At 40.7% G+C, this 19952-nt stretch overlaps 1 protein-coding gene across 6 annotated transcripts in view; it reads left to right on the top strand.

Moving 5' to 3' along the window:
- LRRC7 (leucine rich repeat containing 7) overlaps positions 1–19952 on the top strand; it is a 137930-nt gene that overhangs the window by 98429 nt on the left and 19549 nt on the right. For 3 of the 6 annotated variants that reach the window (XM_065071918.1, XM_065071916.1, XM_065071919.1), the window contains exons 13-20: positions 2374–2443; positions 3947–4046; positions 5284–5408; positions 8030–8230; positions 14125–14236; positions 14464–14644; positions 15547–17224; positions 18732–18881. In XM_065071918.1, coding sequence (XP_064927990.1) covers positions 2374–2443; positions 3947–4046; positions 5284–5408; positions 8030–8230; positions 14125–14236; positions 14464–14644; positions 15547–17224; positions 18732–18881 — 2617 coding nt within the window. Of the gene's footprint in view, positions 1–2373; positions 2444–3946; positions 4047–5283; positions 5409–8029; positions 8231–14124; positions 14237–14463; positions 14645–15546; positions 17225–18731; positions 18882–19952 lie in introns of those variants that run through there. The other 3 variants (XR_010474252.1, XM_065071917.1, XR_010474253.1) reach the window with 3 other exon arrangements.

The raw sequence follows: 19952 nt of genomic DNA, 5'->3' as shown, positions 1-19952 counted from the left end.
AGCCAGGTATTAGAGCTATGGAAGCAGCTCAGATTAATCACTTTTTTCAAGTACTGATGAACAGTTTTCTATTCAGAGGAGGCCAAGTCCTTTACTGAGGATGATGTGAGTCAGTTCTTTGAAACCAGCAGTGATGCTGGTTTACACCTGCCTGGCCTGTAGTATGTAGAAAGGTGTCAATCGACATCCATGCAGAATGAGGATCTGTGATCCTTGGTAGCTGCAGCATGGCATTGGTTTGACTGGTGAAGCTAGATGGACATTTCTGTATTAACCTTTCATACTTAAATATAATGTAAGTGACACTTATCATGGGCCTTGTTTTGAAAGTGGGTATAATGCAAAATCATTGGTAATTTGGTTGTTCATGGAAGTCAGTGTTTGCACGTGCATTGTTAGTATGGGTGAGGGAGAAATGTTCAAATGTTCATGCAGTGCACAATTTACAAAGCAGTTTTAAACTTGCAAAAATAAATGACAATTAGAAAAAGATGCCAAGGCTGAAAATTTTCAAAGACCGGTAATGATTCTGGGTGCTTCTGTTCTTTGATCTTTAATTGGCTATTTTTTTCCTATTAAAGACTCCCTAAAATCAGACCTTTTCAGATGTTTAAAAATAGGTGTCCAAGCTTATTGGCAAAGGAGAATTAAAAATAAAGAATTCTGTGTTTTGGTTGATCATGGAGATGGAAAACCAGGTCGGAGATGCCCTTGGCACACGTGTTCTGAAACACACTTAACAGTTTTGTTTTCCCTTTGACACACATTTTCCAACCTGAGTGCATTGGAAACATCACCAGGAACCCCTGCAAAGGCTCCTCTTGAGTTTTCAAACTTGTTACAGGTACTGAATCCTAAAGTGTAAATAGATAGAGATATGACTTGAAAAGTAAGAGTTCTTCTCTTTCTACACAGAAAAAAAAAAAAAAAGCTCTGAATAAAACATCTGGATAAACACTATTTAAGAATCTTTACGTTAAATTTTTAATTTGTAACCTTAATTTTTAGAGAATGTCACAAACTGCACTATTCCACACTGCCGTATCCATTTTATGATAAGGCAGGAATGAAAATTAAATTTCGGGTAGTTTAGGTGCTCCTTACTTTCTTATGGCACTAATTCTACGTTTAAACATGGAAATGTGTAAAACCTCTCTAATCTGTACAGGCATTGAATTGGAGAGTATCTCATAGCACAATGTGTATGTGTATACATTCACATCAAGTTATTTCATGTTTATAGAGAAGTCATTTTTAGTATAAGGTTTTCTTATTCAAATCCTTAAAAATTGCAGTAAATACACATTGCTTTCTGAAATAACTCTGTATTTAATGGAAATGACTTTGTGGCAAAATACATCTCAAGCAATTCCATGATGGATACATGCTTGAAGCTCTGCACAGAGGTAATGGTCCAAAAGCTTGTGGGGTGCTGATCTCCCAGAAATACAGACTTTTTAATATCTAAAAGACTGTCAGGGGGTGTTGGTTATTTGCTGGTGGAGGGCAGAGGATCATCCTCATTGACATGCAAGTGAACCCATCCCCAAGCCTTCCTTGGCACAGGATGGGGTTGTGACTCTCAGAAAAAGGGGGTTTCCTCTTTTCTTGTTGTTAAACCACATTTGGCTTTTGCCTTTGTGGACAGTCCTTTGGTGGGTCTGTTTCTTCCTGTGGTCCCCCAGCTCCTCAACCTCCCGTAACAGAGATGGAGAGCAGCGGTGTGTGGTTAGGACACCCTCTTGTGTTGGTACGTTAGTGGGAAAAACATGAATGAAGGTGCCACAAGTTTCTGCTCATGGTTTCCTCTCTCCCATGTGCAGGTCACTTTTAGGAAATGTGTTTACATGTATAATGAAAATGCTGGTTTTTTTCCTGTTTCATTTAATTGTGTCACTTAGGTTCACTATGAATATTTATGTTATTTTAATATATTTTTTTAACCTTTCTGCAGAGATGAATTTTCAATAGCGTTAGAGTATTTCTGTTCCAAACTTGTATGTCCAATAAAAAGCTCTCCATTAGCTGCACTGGAAACTATTAGGTCTTTCCTGTAAGTCTCCCTGGGACAAAAATTTTTTCAGTTTTCTGTGTTATAAGCTGTAGCTCTGGTTACACTATAGCCAAGGCAAAATACCGGTATCTCCTTAGTACCTTTAGGTTATGATGTCAGTAGTTTTAGATTCCAAATGTCACTGTTAATGTGGAATGCCATTAATAAAATATTATATTTTAGTAAAAAGTGTGAGAAAATAAAGATATTAAACTATAGCAATTTCAGTATGATCAATATAAACATGCTACATACAAATCTTTAAAATAAACTATTGTGAAAATGAAGGACTCATGTTGTTCCAATATTATAATTTGCAGACTGAAGAATTTACCATTCACTTTCACTAAACTTAAAGAACTTGCAGCTTTGTGGCTTTCTGACAACCAGGTAATGACTTTCAATATTCATATTTTCTTGAGTAACTAGGGGTCTTAGCAAGAGCTGTAAATGAAACCCATAATTTAATATGTGGGTGTAGTAGAATTTTAGAAGTGTTAGCTCCCAGCCTGGGTTTATACTTTCATACCAAGGTTTAGATTCTCTGACTGTTGTTTATTAAGTGGGAAGGATCACCTTTGCAGGATTTGTGACTTGAATCTAGCTAAGCTTCTATATCCTTAGAAAAGTAGTAACTAAAGGCCAAAACTATCAGGAGAATATATTGTAAACAGAAATCCAAGAGGTAAGACTTTGTTAGCAAACTTGTGATGAGTTTGTCCCATCCTTTACTCTACCTGTGCCTCTGTTCTTGTCGTCTTGCTTTCCCTGTTCCTCTCCACGCTCCCATTCCTGCAGATCTGAAACTCCATCAAGTCAGTGGGAGTTTAAACATGCAGAAGATGCACAAGAACTCTGAGTCTTGTTTCAGAGAAAACTCTCATTTAAGTTCCTTTCAAATTGAAGTATACGTTTCCTTGTTCCAAGGTGTTTGGTTTCATTCCTATATATTCTTTAGGATTTGATTTTAAATTATCTAACATGAACACTGAGAAATTTAACAGTTCAGAGCACTAAAATAAGTCTTGATCTTTTCCAGGACTAGTGGATAGAATAATTTTGCACTTTCATAATTTAAATCTAAAAGGAGAAAAACTCAATTTGTACAATGTTAGAAATGTTTAACATACCTAACAGTTTTCAATAATCTCAATAAATCTCAGTCTTCTCTTTCTCATTTTGCAGTAGTACCCATGGTCAGATAATACACCTCTTCAGCTGAAGCTGATGAGGATAATTCTTCAGGGGCCAATTATCATGTTGCTGGAAATTAATCCATCCTTTTCCCCGCAGGAAAAACCCACAGGGACTCTGGTCCTGTAGCTGACGGGTGCACACTGGTGTGTGCTGGGCACCACTGGTACAGACTTTTCTGTGGCATAGCGTAGATTAATTTCTATTATACTATCTATGACAATCACTCCTAGATGCTACTTTAGAGTGAAGCAATAATAAAAAATAATGAATTGAAGGAAAACATAACAATGACATATGAATATTCAGAGTGTCTTCATGTAAATTCTCCAGTATCTTGCACCAGGTTTACCCTCAGATGAACTAATAGCTGTTGTGAATTTACTCCTCGTTAACCCTGGCTTAAACCAGATCACAGTGTAATGTGGGTGTTTGGACTGTGCAGTTGCAGGTCTGTTCCACCGATCCTGCAGCTTCCTTGCTGGTGTGACTCTGAACACCAGTCAGTATTCCTGATATTTTGTGTTGATCCTGGTAGGAATTTCTAAGTGAGGAATGGGAGAGGAGGAATTTTAGTCCACAGAGAAGGTTATTTTCATACAGAACTGTAATCAGTGTTGTATTTTCTATTTATCAGCTGCCAAATCCCTGTCTCAGCACCCGTGCTCTAACAGCTCTGTGTTTTGCCTCCCCGTGCAGTCCAAGGCTCTCATTCCGCTGCAGACCGAGGCGCACCCAGAAACCAAGCAGCGAGTACTGACCAACTATATGTTTCCCCAGCAGCCCCGCAGCGATGAAGGTAAAACGGCAGCAGCAGCTCCCATAGGGGCAGGAGCTGTGCTCGGTCAGAGAGCTGAGAGAAAAACAGGAGGGAGAGGAAGGGGTTGCAGCCGTGGCTCTGTGGGTGTCTCTTCTGACACATAAAGCTGGTGGCACACATGTAACAGTCTGTATTTTGTCAGACACAAAGGAATACTGTTCACAAATCCATTATTTTCAAGCCATCAGATTTACATTTTTCTAAACACAGAATCACAGAATGTCAGGGATTGGAAGGGACTTAGAAAGATCATCCAGAGCAAGAACACCCAGATGAGGTTACACAGGAAGGTGTCCGGGGAGGTTTGAATGTCTCCAGAGAAGGAAACTCCACAACCTCCCTGCACAGCCTGTTCCAGTGCCTGTCACTCTCACTGTGAAGAAGTTTATTTTCATCTTTAAGTGGAACCTCCTGTGTTCCAGTTTATACCCATTGCCCCTTGTCCTATCATTGGTTGTCACCAAGAAGAGCCTGGCTCCATCCTCATGACACTCACTCTTTACATATTGATAACCATTAATGAGGTCACCCCTCAGTCTCCTCTTCTCCAAGCTCAAGAGCCCCAGCTCCCTCAGCCTTTCCTCACACGGGAGATGTTCCACTCCCTTCAGCATCTTCATTGCCCTACGCTGGACTCACTCCAGCAGTTCCCTGTCCTTCTGGAACTGAGGGGCCAAGAACTGGACACAATTTTCCAGGTGCGGTCTCACCAGGGCAGAGTAGAGGGGAACACATCTTTATTTTCAGAAGGACGGCTTTGTGTAAACAGTTTGGACCTGGGAACTGAGTGTACACGGGACAGAAAACCGGGCTGTGCCCTGTGCCGTGTGGATGGGCTGCTGGGCAGAGCCAGCTCAGCTGCAGAGATCTGGATCAGAGAGATCTGGGGGTGGGCAGCCCAGACAGGGGGTCACAGCAGAATTCAGGGTTTGCTGTCTGACATACTGATCTTCAGTTAGTTTACGTACCCTCCTTAGCTCCAGAGCTGCCCCCAAACCCCATTGCTTCCCATAGCTCTCATTTCAGTTTAAACATTAAACTCTGTTTGTAGTGGTTTAGGAATTCTTACTCTCACTGCCCCACCCCAAACAGTTTTAAAACAATAACCCAGGATTGCAGGATCAATTAAGAACATGTCTTTTAGATAATTTCCAATCTTCAGCTGAGTGCACTAATGACTTGTTTTTGTGCGTTGCTATTTGCAATTTAACTGTAGATTTCCAGTCAGACAGCGATAGTTTTAACCCTACTTTATGGGAGGAGCAGAGACAGCAACGTATGACAGTTGCCTTTGAATTCGAAGAAAAAAAGGAAGAGGAGGAAAATGCAGGGAAAGTTAAGGTAAGTTCACGTATTATGGTCAGGGTCCAGTTTACAGATCTTGAGTTGAACTATTTTTATTTCTGGATACACAGAAAGTACTCATCACCATGTTGCAAGTACAGCAGTTGAGGAAGAGCAGCATATCTGTTCTCCCTGAACTACACATCACCAATTTCTGTGTTTGCTGTGGTTGTCCAGACAGCAAAACCCTCATTTTATAAGTCAGTTCAGGCCCATAAACGCCAGTGTCATTTTCCTACTGGGACAGGTGTTTTGTCACAAAGACAGAATTAATGCAAGATGTTGGGAGACTTAGAATTAAGGTCTAGCCACCTGGTTCTTTAGAAGTACTTAGGTCACATAGGGTGTTACATATTCCTCTCGAAGTGGAAGGCAGTGAGAGTTTTGCAGCTTTACGGAGTAACACAAGAATGTGCAGTGCAGAGGGGATCTCTCAGCAATTTTGTACCCTACCAAAAATGAAGAACAGAACACAAATATCCTCCTCCATTTATCTGAAATTAATATAAGTCTAGTGTTTTCAGCTGAGCCTTTAATCGGTTACGTTGTTAGAAGGATGGTCACCAGCCTGTTTAGATGCAGATACATGAACTAAAAGTGAATTTCTGGAACCTTTGGAGAATTGTGTGTCTCTCTCCATCCCTGTGTTGCCATAGCTCTTGGGGAGGTTTTAACATGTACATTTTTAGCAGTGTCACCAGCCCTTTGTGGGATGAATTGGAAGGTTAACTTAAATTATCACTAGGCAGTAACCACAAGCATTGGTCGTGCTTTATAAAAGCATACATAGTTTTCACTTTTTGTCTTCATAGTTAAAACTGAACTCTCATCCAACTATATGTTAAAATAGATCTGGTAATTGAAATTGTTCGATAACTTTTTCCATCGTGAATTTTGAAATTCTCAGGCTCATGCTACTTTTGATGTGCAAGAATTGTATTGACAGGGAGAACAAATTTTCTTTGCAATAAGTCTAAATCAGTGATGAAAATATCTGCATTCTAGAGGGTATCACCCACCACAGCTGCCAGTATTTCTAGTGTTTAATATTAATACTTGCAGTGATATGAAACTCTTGCTGAAATGCCAGGCTGTGACTTGGCTGTCTCATGGAAGTCTTTCAGTTAGTTTTTCCTTATGGAGGATTTGCTCTATGACTTGACTTTTAGCTATGTCTGGCTGTAGACTTTACACATGGTCTGAATCTCGTGAAAAAACAATTGCCTAATTAGGCCACACCTAAATATGATTTCTTTCAACTTTAATTGAACCAGAGCTTTAGTAATGCTTTACAGATTTAAGTTATTTTTTCTGCGTAAATTCTTAATTAACATATGGCATCATAGTAATACATTTTAATGTTTTATGTTAAAGTAATGTCTGAATCTATTATCCATGATGTTTATACTACTGTGGTTCAGAATTGTATTCTAGTATTTCATATAGTTTTCTTTTCCAAATCGATCATGCTTTTGCTTCTAAAATATTCCTATCAAGAGACCATATTCATTTGAATCTAAAATTACATTTTTCCTACTCGTTAGGAGCTTAAAATCCAGCAGCTCTAATAGTGAGCTGTTACAAGTGAGCTGGCTTTGCTTACCTCAAGTACACAATGAGGTAAAAGCTTCTTTGTGGTAAATGCTTCCAAATACTTCTCATGTGGCGAATATGGAGTAATTTACAAATTTCACAGCCTCGTAATCAGGAACAGTTGTCCTGACAGCTTGCACTGGGAGCTGGGATTTTACTCCATTGAGGGATTTTATTGCCTTTCCACCCCAAATTCCTTCTTGCCATGGTCCTTGGCTGCCCCGTCTCCTCAGGGGATTTGCTGACAGTGGGATGTCCTGCCAGGGAACGGGGATATGTCACCTGTGAGCCTTCTCAGCCACTCAGCCCTGAGATTTTGTACAATTGTCCTCAAATTAGACTTGCTTTGGACTTGGGAAATACAATGTTTCTCTTCTTCTGAGTGATAAAAATTATAAACTTCAAATGTGGAGTTTCCTAGAAAATCTGTTGGTCTGTCAGCCAGTCACAGTACTATTCAGTGTGACTTAAGGTGACTTTTCTGTAGCAGTGTGAGTCTGTTTGCCTGTATTTTCTGTAACACTTGACTGCGTGCATGTACATTATACATCTCAAAGCGTAAAGAGTTCCCAGTAGATAGATTCTGTTCTCAGCTGCCATAGATAATTCACATTAATTCGGTGCACTGAACATAGCTAAATTAGTTCTGCATTTACACTAGTATTGTTTTGAAAAAGTGTGATTTAATATGTCAGTACTCTCAAGCAAGGCGCAGAATTAAAATACAATATTCTCACAGGGTAAAAGATAGGCTCATAGGGAATCATTCCCATCCATTCCTTTATGCCACTGAAATTCCATTATAGGTTGATATAGTGTAACTGAGAGTGAATTTCAGTCCAAGAACTTAAAAATCTGTGAAGATGCACAAGAACACATTGGAACATATTGGAACACATTGCCTTAAATAGATTAACTAAAAATTTGGGGAATTTGCACTTAGCCGTAGTACTGTAACCACGGGTTTAGTTTGCATGCTGTTTTCATTATGTATTCATGTTTTAATTCTTGTTATGAATGTTCAGGTTGAAATAAATCTAAAACGCTATCCCACTCCATACCCGGAGGATTTAAAGAATATGGTAAAATCAGTTCAAAATCTGGTGGGCAAAACAAGCCATGGAGTCCGGCCTGAGAACTCGACGCCGACCGTGAACAGCGACCAAACGGTGAAAGACAAGTACGAGCATAAGTGGCCCATGGCACCCAAGGAGATTTCAGTGGAGGTAATGTGGAAGGATCATTGTTCCTCTTGAGAGTTTGGGATGGGGCTTTAACATAACTCCATCAAGTGATGTTCAGCATCTGATGTGAACCTCATACCTAATAGTATCTAGTTTCATTCCATAAAGTTAATTTAGTTTTATGTTGAGTTGCTGTTTTTCCCAGTGCTACTGAGTTTATCAGACTGTGATTTTGGTTTTAAATCTACCTAGATCTGAATTTTGTTATTGATATATACAAGCACCCTCCTAAATTTTTATGATATGAGAGACTTGCATATTGGCAGGAGAATGGACCTGACCACTATTTACATCTCAGACTTCAGTAAGTGTATTTCTGCATCAAATATGTTAAAGACAAATGAGTTTGTTCTGACTGATCCCACTATGCCATTAGGTTCTGCTGCTTCTGTTCACATTCCATGTAGCAGATAGCCAATGAACCTTGTCAGAAGTTAATGAAGTCAGCAGTAGTGCTTCTCCGACTGCAGGGAACGTCAGATCAGGCACCCCCTGAATACCGACTTAGGACGAGGTGCAGAATCCTGTCCCTAATGTGTTTGCCAGAACTGGATCAGTGCTCACAGTCACAAAGTCTCCTATTCTAACATGAATACAGTCACTGAGAGGAAAATCCCTCGATACAGCGGTCGTGTGCAAAGCTGTTACACATTGCTGAATCTCAGGGTGCATCTACTCATTAGCAGTCACACTAACAACTTAAAATACTTAGTGCAGGCACAGTTTATAAATAAGGGCAATCTCTTACCCTGGCAGTCGGTTCTAATAGTTAGTAAGCCTCGACAAGTCTGCAGGAATACCAGTGTTCTTGAAAATCTTTATGTGTTCTTAATGTTCAAAAGAAATAAATGAGGAAAAGAAATTATCACATTATCTTTTCACTTCTTTGTTTTTTAAACATCATGATAAATTCATTGTTCTTGAAATATCCCTGTCTCTGGCTAGTCACTTGTGCAGGAGTTTTTCTTCCTCAATTTTCCATATCCTTAGCACAGACTGGATGGTCTTACATATTCAACAGTCACTGTAGCTGCTCTGTCAGTGCTGTGTGGTTTATTTACAGTTGACCATTTTCATTTCATAAAAAAACCCAAAACCAAAACAAAACCAAACCCAAACAAACAAACAAACAAACAAAACAAAACAAAAAACCAACCAACCAAACAAAAAAACCCAACCAACCCAAAACCAACAAACATTTTCTCTTCAGATGGCTCCAGAAGATTGTCTTCAAGTCTAGGCACAGTTTCAATTTGTACTTCAAGCTAAAATATTTAAATCATTCATGTTTTAATCTGAATCTGAAATCTTGAATTCACCCATCACTCCTTTTTACCCATTAAATTCTTTCTTACTGTGTAAATCTGGCCTGTGACGCACCTTAGGTTTTGTGGCATGAGTATTACCATGTTCTGCAGTTGTCGCTGAATACATGTGATTTATTTTGTATCATCTAGCTTTTGAACTTGGATATTCTTAATAGCTTTCTGCAGGCTTTAATTATACCTGCTGTGAATATACACATATTACCTACCTGGGATTTGAATCAACTTGTTTGATAAAGACACGGGGTGTTTGGGCTGGTGATGCAGGCTTCAGAAATAGGTGGTGCACTGGTTTGGTTGCTGTTAAACTAAATGTTAATTGTTAAACTCAAATGTGAAGAAGCCCGTTAACTGAGCCAGAGCAGAGTCCTCGGGGTGAAGAGTCCAGCAGAGCTGCCTTAGGGGGTGCAAGGAAATGGCATCAATACCCTGAAATACCGCGGTGACTCGGAAACGCTGGGTGACCACACACTGTTCTAACACAGGGAGAGCTGAAGACCAGTCTCATTCTTACTTTTCATTCTTCGATAAAAATGCATTCACTTTTGCAACAGAAGAGTAATAATATCTAGTTTTTCTGTGAATGTACATGAACCGTTAATTGCAGGGGTATCACAAAAAAACATTTCGAAATATAGCTGAATTGCTGAAGACACTGTGGTAGTTCTTGAAGTGCAGTTAAATAATGCAATTGCAATTTCCTAGTTACATTTCTACCACAAGCAAGTGATGTGAGGGCATGACTATTTCCAGCATATCAGCAAAGATGTATTTTCCATCATCTATTATTATAATAGTGAGGATGGTGGAACTTTTTCCGATTTAAGTTTCCCTACTACTTAGTCAAGACGAGTAACACAACTATCTTGTCAGCTGAAGAAAAGGAAAAAAGTGTTCTTGTCTTTCATACAAATAATGACCCTGGGAAGATCTCATGGCTGTAAAGCAGCATGATTTGTACATTTTCCTCTCTCTGGCTTCCCGCAGGAAGATAAAGAAGAGGTATGGGAAACTGTAAAAAAGTGAATTATTTTGTGGATAGTATTAACATAATTTCAGTTGTAACACATTAAACAAAACATAATTAAGCTCTACTTGCTTTTTGGATAATTAGAAGACACGATCTCAAGTCAAAAGTTAAAATAGAGTTTGAAAATGTGGGTGTGTTCTCATATAGATTTAGACTGAAGACAGTTTCTAATAACAAGGTAATTTAACTTCCCAGCAATGCTCACTTTTGCATCCTCAGAGGCCAGATAAGCTGGTTTCTTTTCTGATCTCTTTTGGGTTTTCCTGCAATTAGTTTACACGTCTCTTCACAAAACTGTTTCCAAATAATTAAAGGGAGCATCTGAAATTACTAACAAGCTACATTTCAAATCCCCTGTATCATCCTTTACCTTCAGTTATAATAAGTAAACAATTTCTTAATTAATCATCGATTAAAATAAACATCTTTATTGTCCTAAGTCATTTTGAAAGATGTGCATTTGGAACAAAAAGAAAAGTCTGGGATGGCTTACTGCATTGTGTAACCTCTCCATGAGAAATACCACAGATCAGCAATTAAGATCCTTGTAGTTAATATTCTTGATACGTATGGATTGACAAATGAACTGGAAATACTTCTGTATAATTCTCAGCTTTGGATTAGTCCAACCTACAGCTTTCCATCCTTTGTGTTAATTCCCAGCAGACTTATTAATACTGGGTAAAGAGACGGTTGTTCTTTGAGTGCAGGTGCTGACAGCTGGAAAATGTCACCTCGGCTGGATGGGATCTGCTGAGACCTTCACCTCAGTCAAAATAACACCCCGATCCTTTTAGCCTTGGGCTTTGTTCCTGTGAGGGTTTGGGGTGTGGGATTTTGAGGTGGATGGGGGTTATTTTGTTTTGTTTTTAATGCAACTTTCAGAGACTGTCTTAAAAGCTCATCTTGCCCTTCTAGGAAGACTTGCACACTTTTATTTCCCCCAGGATTCCTGGCTGCAATTAATTCAGTTGATGTCTCTGGTGTGGGAGCAGTTTTCCACTAATGAGATGCACAGCACCAGTGTCTCCTGGTTGGCAGAACAGTATGTGCTAAAGCTCTTTGGTTTGGATCTGCTTTAAGCCCACACCCCAATAAGCTCTTTTGCAGCAGAATCTCCTCTATTTTACCAGGCATCAGAAATACCTTCATTTACTCCTTTGCTTCTCCATTTCTTTATAGCCAGCTTGTCATCCTTCAGACTGACCTAACATTCCCCAGTGCTGCCACCCCTCTATGTCTGTTTAATTGTCCATCTGGAACAGATCCATCATTAATGGTCCACATTGCTCTGCCATGTGCTCCCTCTGCCCAGAGCCCCCTCTGCTATAGGCAGAGACTTTATATTCTTTTCAAACAGACTTTTAAGAGCAAGGTTATTTTAAAATTCCATCTCTCTAGATGATAATTTACTGTTCTTGCACTGTCAGCATGAATAATTGCTGATATTCCTTTTTCCCAGTTATTTTAATGGTTTTTACCATGTATTTTCTCTTGGGAAACAACTCACCCTGTTTTTCTGTCCCCTACCTATGTCTTTGTCTGGTTAGTCTTGAGGATAATGGTCTGACACAACACAGTTACATTTATCTCTTCCCCTTGTTCTTGCAATTGGTCTGATTAATAATACTTATATTTTTCCTATTAGTGACCTTTTTGTTCTTGGACTTGTAAGAAAAAATGACCTCTTAAATGGAGCAGAATTAAATGGGATATGATTTGGGTTTTTTACAACATATTTCACTTCCATGGTGTATTCACAAATGCCAGATTAGTTCTTTCAAAAGCGTATTGATTTTTGTAGAAATAGCTAGCCTAGGGGCTAAAAAGAAGAAGAAGAAAAAAAAATGATATAACAGAAAACCTCATAAAATCAGACTCCTGAAATAAAAGCCTGTTGTCATCATTATGTCAAAAATGGAACTGCTGTTTCTTCCTATCATACAGCAAATAGTTTTATCTTAAGCTTTTAATATTTGGAAGTCTCATGTCACAATATTGGGATTCTAGGCTCAAGATAGAGAAAATAAAGAATTCCAAAAGAGCCAGCCCTCTGATACAGGCACCCCTGATAAACCAGCTCTGGAAATCCCAGATGGGAGGGAGCAGCAAGAGCACACAGAGAGCTCAGAGGTACCACCAGAAACTCCACATGCACCACGGCTCCAAGGTGGAGCACTTGTGTGTTTCTCAGAAAATGGGTTTGCACACCTTGGTTACACCGCACTAGGAAATGCCTGTGGTGCACTGGAAAAATGCTGTTGCACTATTGTTCACTTTAAGTTGTGTATACATCACTACTGTAAGAAACACCACATGCACTCAGGGATCTCTGCATGTGAAACCACTTTAATGTCTTGAATACATTGCACCGTGTAAGAATCAGTATGTATTAATAGCTGTATTTGCTCAAATGTTAGCACTGAGGGGGTTAATCAAAGGGGCTGGGAAAATATCTGTTCTTTTCTGGTGGACTATAGTGCTACCTCCAGAACTGCACCAAATGCAGAAGGATTACAATACCCATTGTGTGAATGTAATTATTAATATATTCTTCAAGGACAAACCACATGGCAAATGCTTCTACAAAGCTCTGTTTCTAGTGTTACTACAAAAAACAGTCAGTGTAGAGTAAACCTCTGAAAGCTTTCTCCTTAAGACTAAAAGCATCTCTTTAAAATATTGTAGCATTTTACAATTTAATAATGTGTTTTGGGGGTTGGTAGTCCATTTCAAATAATTTCTCTAAATATTACATTGCTTTATTGACTTCCCTCTGCAAAATCACTGGAATACCTTTAACAGCAGATGTCAGGGTACAGAGATCCTCATAGTGTCTCACTTTGTGTAAGTTCCATCCTAAATATATTTATCTCAACCATTTTCTTCATCACTTATACTACTAATTATTGATTTTCTCCTAATATATCTCACTTTTTAACCCGTGTTATTTTCAGTGTATACCATGTTACTGACTAGAACAGCAAACCAGTTGTGCAGGGCAGTCTTTGAAGGTCAGGATTTGCTGAACTCTCCTTGATAAGTTTATGAAATCTGAATAATTTTCTTTTAGAAAAAAAAACTCTTTAGAGACAAAGTCATTTTAATTAAATATAGCTAAGGGACGTTTGGATCTAGGAATCACTTTGTGGATGAATGAGGGATACTTAGTCTGGAAATAAGAAGTAAATGTTTATTCTAAATTGTTATTTATTTCTACTGGCAGCTTGCATTTTTGTGACCTTCACTTCATCAAAAATGTTTACCCAGCCTTGATGTATCTTGCAAGTTCCATCTGTTTGTCCACATTTTCAGAATGAATACATCACCATAATTTTTACAAGTATTTGTGTAGGACTAATTAGAATTTTCAGGTGACGACTCAGCATGATTAGACACTGCCCGTATGGTGTGGTTTGGGTGTGTTGTCACATTCACAATGAGAGGCTGTGAAATGTTTTTCGTGCAGTTTGCAGTGGGTTCTGTCGCCCATGTTTGCTCTCCATTGCTCTGTCCCTCAGGATGCCTATGGACACCCCGGCAGTGAGATGCGGATAGGGGAGCTCCGTCCGTCCATCCCAGAGACTCCACTCTACCCACCCAAACTTGTTCTTCTGGGTAAAGAGAAGAAAGGTACTCACTTGACTTACAGCCTTCTAGATGAAATCGTATGTAATAGTGTACACAAACACATTACTTAAGATGTTCTACACTTCATTCCTACTTTTAAAACATATTACATGCATATTTGTGCACATATATATAGATACATCTCTATAGTATCAATTCTAAAATGTATTTTTCTGGAGTTCAGATTTCAAATACCACCTCCTAAGAACGTTTGCTGTGTTTTGTTTCAGAATCTACAGATGAGTCTGAAGCAGATAAGATCCATTGTCTGAATAACAGCGTTTCCTCAGGCACTTACTCAGACTATTCCCCTTCCCAGGCTTCCTCAGGGTCCTCCAACGCGCACGTTAAAATGGGCTCCTTGCAGACAACGGCTAAAGAAGCAGTGAATAACTCTTTGTGGGGAAACAGGTGTGATCGTCTTTCTTAATGCAGTTTCTGCTTACCTTTCATCTTATGTTGTCAGATGCATTCAAAATGATCATATGCTGTTAAGGCATTTGATTAAAAAACCACGATGTTTTTATCCCAGTTTTGCAGAGATGTTCTAACTGTTCACAGCCTGGGCTGTGCAGAGTTGGCCACCCGTTCATACTCTATAAATGTCAGTAGTTCTACAGCAGGTTTTTCAACTATGTGCCACAACCACACATTAAAAGTGCCTAATAATTGAGCTGCAATTCCTGTGTGTGGTCCTGAGCTACAGCGGGCTGTAGTTCAGCATCGCTAGCGGTGCGTGCGTCTCCCACGTTATCGCTGTCCTGAGCCTCAGTGTGCTCTGGATCTCCGAGAATATCACAGTTCTTTGAAAGCTGTAATTTGGGCTGGCCGTCTGCAACCAGAAAACTCTCCTACCATACCTGGAACAGCCTGCCCTGTCTGTTCCTGCCATAAATCACATCATGTCGTTCCGTCCTAAATGTAGTTCCATCCACAGACTCTTCCCCATTAAAGAGAGGCTGGAGCCTGCTCGCTGGAGATGCATAAAATCTTGGTGGTGAGAACATGCACAAACTGAATCTGGTATTTTTGTTTAAAAAAAGAATAATATAAGTGTAAAAAAATCCTCCTTCCTGACTTCGTAGTTTCTCTGTGTACGTATTTACAGGATCTGTATTCCAGGGCAATAAAACTGCCACAGCCATTCAAGCCAAACCAGCGGCACAGGGTGCACATCTTACAGCACCATCCCAAAGCCAGAGTAGAGATGGGAGAAAGTTAAATTGCTTTATAATTATATCTCTCTGATGGCTGCTCTTGTGCTCTAATAGAGGGCATTTTATCTTGTTTCCTTTCCTTTTGTTTTTTTGCAGGCTGGCACAGTCCTTCCCGCAGCCCCTTGAAACAAAGCCATTGCTGAGCCAGCGGGAATCGGCTCCGGCTGGGAACCTGCCACCACGCACGGACAGGCGCCCGCTCAGCGACGCCTTCACCGACAGCTGGAATGACAGCTCGCACTACGACAACACCGGCTTCGTGGGCGAGGAGAGCGCAGTGGAGAACGCCAGCACCAACCCCCTCCTGAGCACCAAATCCAGAAGCACATCGGCGCATGGGCGCAGGCCGCTGATCAGGCAGGACAGGATAGTCGGCATTCCCCTGGAGCTGGAGCAGCCCACGCTCAGAAACACACACGAATCTGAAGTGCCTCCTCCCAATCCTTGGCAAAATTGGACCCGAACCCCTAGTCCTTTTGAAGACAGGACAGCTTTTCCTTCCAAACTGGAAAGCACCCCCACCACCAGCCCTTTGCCTGAGCGGAAAGATCACGTCAAAGAGTCTCCTGAAATGACTAGCACTTTCACTCCAGGAATAGCGTGGGAATATCATGATTCGAATGCTAACAGAAGCCTCACAAACGTCTTTTCCCATATCCACTGTCGCCCGGATCCTTCCAAAAGCGTTATTTCAATCAGCAAGAGTACAGAACGGCTGTCTCCGATGATGAGGGATTTAAAAACTAACAAATTTAAGAAGTCGCAAAGTATCGATGAGATAGACATTGGTACGTACAAAGTGTATAATATACCCTTAGAAAACTATGCATCTGGTAACGATACTGTAGGAGCCCATGAGAGGGTGGACAAGCTGCTGGGCGCGGAGCACGGCATGCTGAGCATGTCCCGCAGCCAGTCCGTCCCCATGCTGGATGACGAGCTGCTGACCTACGGCAGCGTCAAGGTGCAGCCGCAGCAGAAGTCGTCCGTCACCAAGAAAGTCTACCAGTTCGACCAAAGCTTCAACCCACAGGGAGCGGTGGAGGTGACGGCAGAGAAGAGGATACCACCGCCTTTCCAGCTCAACCCCGAGTACATCCCCCAGCAGAGTAAAAACCTGCCGCAGGAGCTGGTCAGCCCCAGGGCGTACCGTGGCTATCCCCCCGTGGAGCACATTTTCTCCTTCTCCCAGCCTTCCGTCAACGAGGAGACGGTCGGTGTCCCCTTTGCGAGCCAGGGCTCTCGGCCAGGGTTCTTGAGGAGGGCGGATTCTTTGGCCAGCTCCACCGAGATGTCCATGTTCAGGAGAGTCAGTGAGCCCCACGAGCTGCCGCCCAGCGACAGGTACGGCCGGGCTCCGTACCGGGGGGCCGTGGAGCGCCAGAGCAGCATCTCGGTCCCCGAGTCTCAGTTCCTTAAGAGGAACGGCAGGTACGAAGACGAGCATCTTTCCTACCAAGAAGTGAAAGCTCAGACTGGAAGCTTTCCAGTTAAAAACCTTACACAAAGGAGGCCATTGTCTGCAAGAAGCTACAGTACAGAGAGTTACGGCACGTCCCAAACCAGGCCGGTTTCAGCGAGGCCAACAATGGCAGCTCTGCTGGAAAAGATTCCGTCAGACTATAACTTGGGTAACTATGGCGACAAGCCTTCCGATAACAGTGATATAAAGACAAGGCCTACCCCTGTGAAGGGAAATGAGAGCTGTGCTAAAATGCCCGCTGACTGGAGACAACAGCTACTTAGACATATAGAAGCTAGAAGGTTAGACAGGGTATGTTTGGCATTTCTCTGCAATTAATGCCTTTAGTTGTGTGTTTCGCTATATCAAACTATGTGCACGTGCAGTGGTAACCACCAGAATTCCCAGTAATGAAATTCCTGTGTTGATGTCAGAGGAACTGACCCCAGGGGGGTCTGGGAGTCAATGAGTGATAAAGAGTCTCGGCATGAGTAACGCACCACGGTGCACGGTACTCATGTAGTAACTGCTGCAGCACTGCCTGCAATAATAAAACCCACGAAAATCTCTCCTTATCAACAGATGTGAACGTGCTGCTGAAGTCCACCCCTTCAGTAACGATTTGAGAGCTTTAAAAGTTGCTGGGTACATCTTTGCAGTAAAAGGAAATAAAGAAAAACATCACAGATAAAAAGTAAAATAATGCATTTTAGCTTTCATATCACTGTTAGTGGAGGGGATTTAAAGGTATCTCCTAACTATGAAAAATGTCACTGGGTATACACTGCCACTGTTTTTCACAAGCAATATGATTATTACTCCTTTTAGCAGTAGGACGTTGTGCTTATTTACCTTTAATACAAAACAGTGCAAGTACTATAGTGCATGATTCCAAAAAGGATCTTGACTATTTAATGACCTACTTCATAAATTGGATTTGCTTCATGACCTGAACTAGTTGTGAAAAATTACTGTCATGAAATGCATAAGTTAGTTTCAAAATGTGTCCATATACCTGTTTTATGCTAGCTACTAATGAGTTTGGTGTTAATATATATTCAGTACCTTCCAGTTGCTCAGATGTGATACATATTAAAATATCATTAAGGATCAACTGGGCAAATTTTAGAAACTGGTTTGAAGACTGAAGCTTTTTCATTACATGAGCTATTTTCCTTGTGTTGCGTAAAACTGGCTGGAAAATAGATAACACCCAGGCAAAATAGTGCACCCCAGGCAGAGACATTTCTGGTGGGAATAAACACTTCCCAGATGTTGGTTGTTTCAGAAATATCTTTACACTTAGTTTACAATGCGTATTTGCTTAAGAAATGCTTTATCTCATGGGAAGCTGGGTTTATCTAGTTAAGTTGAGTTCAGAGGAATTGCTACAGGGGACAGTGAGAGAGTTTTGCCCTCCCCAGAGGTGCAGAGCTGCCCCACGTAGGGTTTTCCACTGCCTTTGATGCTCTCGTATGCTAGATACACATCTTCTGGCCCACCCGTGGTTGCAGAGGCGTACTAAAATTTGGCCGTATTTGCAAAATAAAGACTGTTATATACTGCAATTTTCAAACTAAGATAACAACATATTTCATCTGCCGTCAGCGTTGAAGTCTTTTATGGTATCCATTTTATGTATAACTAGCAATGTATTTGCTTCCGTGTGACCCAGTGCATGCATCAAAAAGCTATTTATTCTCGGTACTGTTTGTTTGCTTAAACTAAAACTTTGTGAAATTAACCATATATATGTGTGATATTTAATTCGATGAGCATGTGTGTTCATATCTGTCACGTGGTTGTTTCCTCTACTCAGACCGCTGCTTACAAACACAACACAGTTAGCCTTGGCATGCTGCACTCTGGAGGGTTTCCAGCCATGCATGCCGGCAGAAGCATGACTTTAAACTTGCAGCCTAAATCTAAATTTGAAAACCAAATGCTTCAAGAGCTACCTCTACCGAAAGTAAGTATGGGATAGCCAGCCTATACCAGCGTTACCAAATAAATTAATAATACTCCTTGCTTTTTCCTGGTTTAGCTTTTGCCTATTATTCATGCTTATATTCTATACAATCCAAAAAGCAAAGATGATAGCGACACAGTTTTCTTGCTCGAGATCTTGCTTTTTGGATGAAGTAGCTCCCGTGGCTGTCATTACTGCTTCCCGCTCTTGTGTTACAGACCGATGCGATCATTTTCTCAATGACTTAAGCTGTGCACAGAAATGGAGAACGTGTTTTGTTTTGTGACCGTTTGATCTTAGAAAAATCAATGTAGAACTGTTTAATGTGCATTTAAATAGGCTCCAAAAGACAGGCAATTTAACACAGGAATATTAATTGGGTATGCTGGAATAGCTGATGATTTTTGAGCACATGCCTATCACACCTAGATTAATTTTAAACTTTCGTTAAATGATGACTATAGAAAGAAAATAATTTTCTCATTTTTCTTTCTGTTTATTTTACAGCAATTAACAATATATTGTTGATACATACACAATTATATCCAAACAAATGTTTGATGGAAAGAGCAGATACGAGAAGCCAGAGAGGGACATTGCTGCAGTGTTTTCAGAGTGTCAGACGGGAGATGCTGAGATGTCAGTGTTCTAGAAGGGCCCAGCATCATTAAGGGTCTGCATTAGCATCAGTAGCTGTTGGCACAAATTAGCAGCATCTCTGCAAGTAATTAAAGGCAAACAGAGCAGAGATCCAGGCACTGAAATGTGATCAGCTGCACTGTTAATTGCTGTCCTGGCCTTAGGTGGGGTTTAGATTGTACTGGCCGAAAGCTAAGCAGAGCTTGGCTTTCCAAGCCAAGCTGTAACAGGTTAAGCACGCACCCAGATCATTGTCAGGTTTTTTTTCTGCTATACTGTCCATGCACTGGTAACTCCGTTTGCGCCTCCCATCCAGCTGGGTTTACACAATCCCAGTCTCAGTGTCTGCTTCCCTGTTGTTCAGTTGATGACGTCCAGGTCAAGTCTCACCATAGATGTGTGTGTGTGGGCACAGACAGCTTCTCAGTGTTG

This window comes from Columba livia, chromosome 8, assembly GCF_036013475.1.
Source record: "Columba livia isolate bColLiv1 breed racing homer chromosome 8, bColLiv1.pat.W.v2, whole genome shotgun sequence".
Classification (NCBI taxonomy): domain Eukaryota; kingdom Metazoa; phylum Chordata; class Aves; order Columbiformes; family Columbidae; genus Columba; species Columba livia.
The sequence above is the reverse complement of the archived record's forward strand: the minus strand, read 5'-3'. Positions and strand labels throughout refer to the sequence as shown.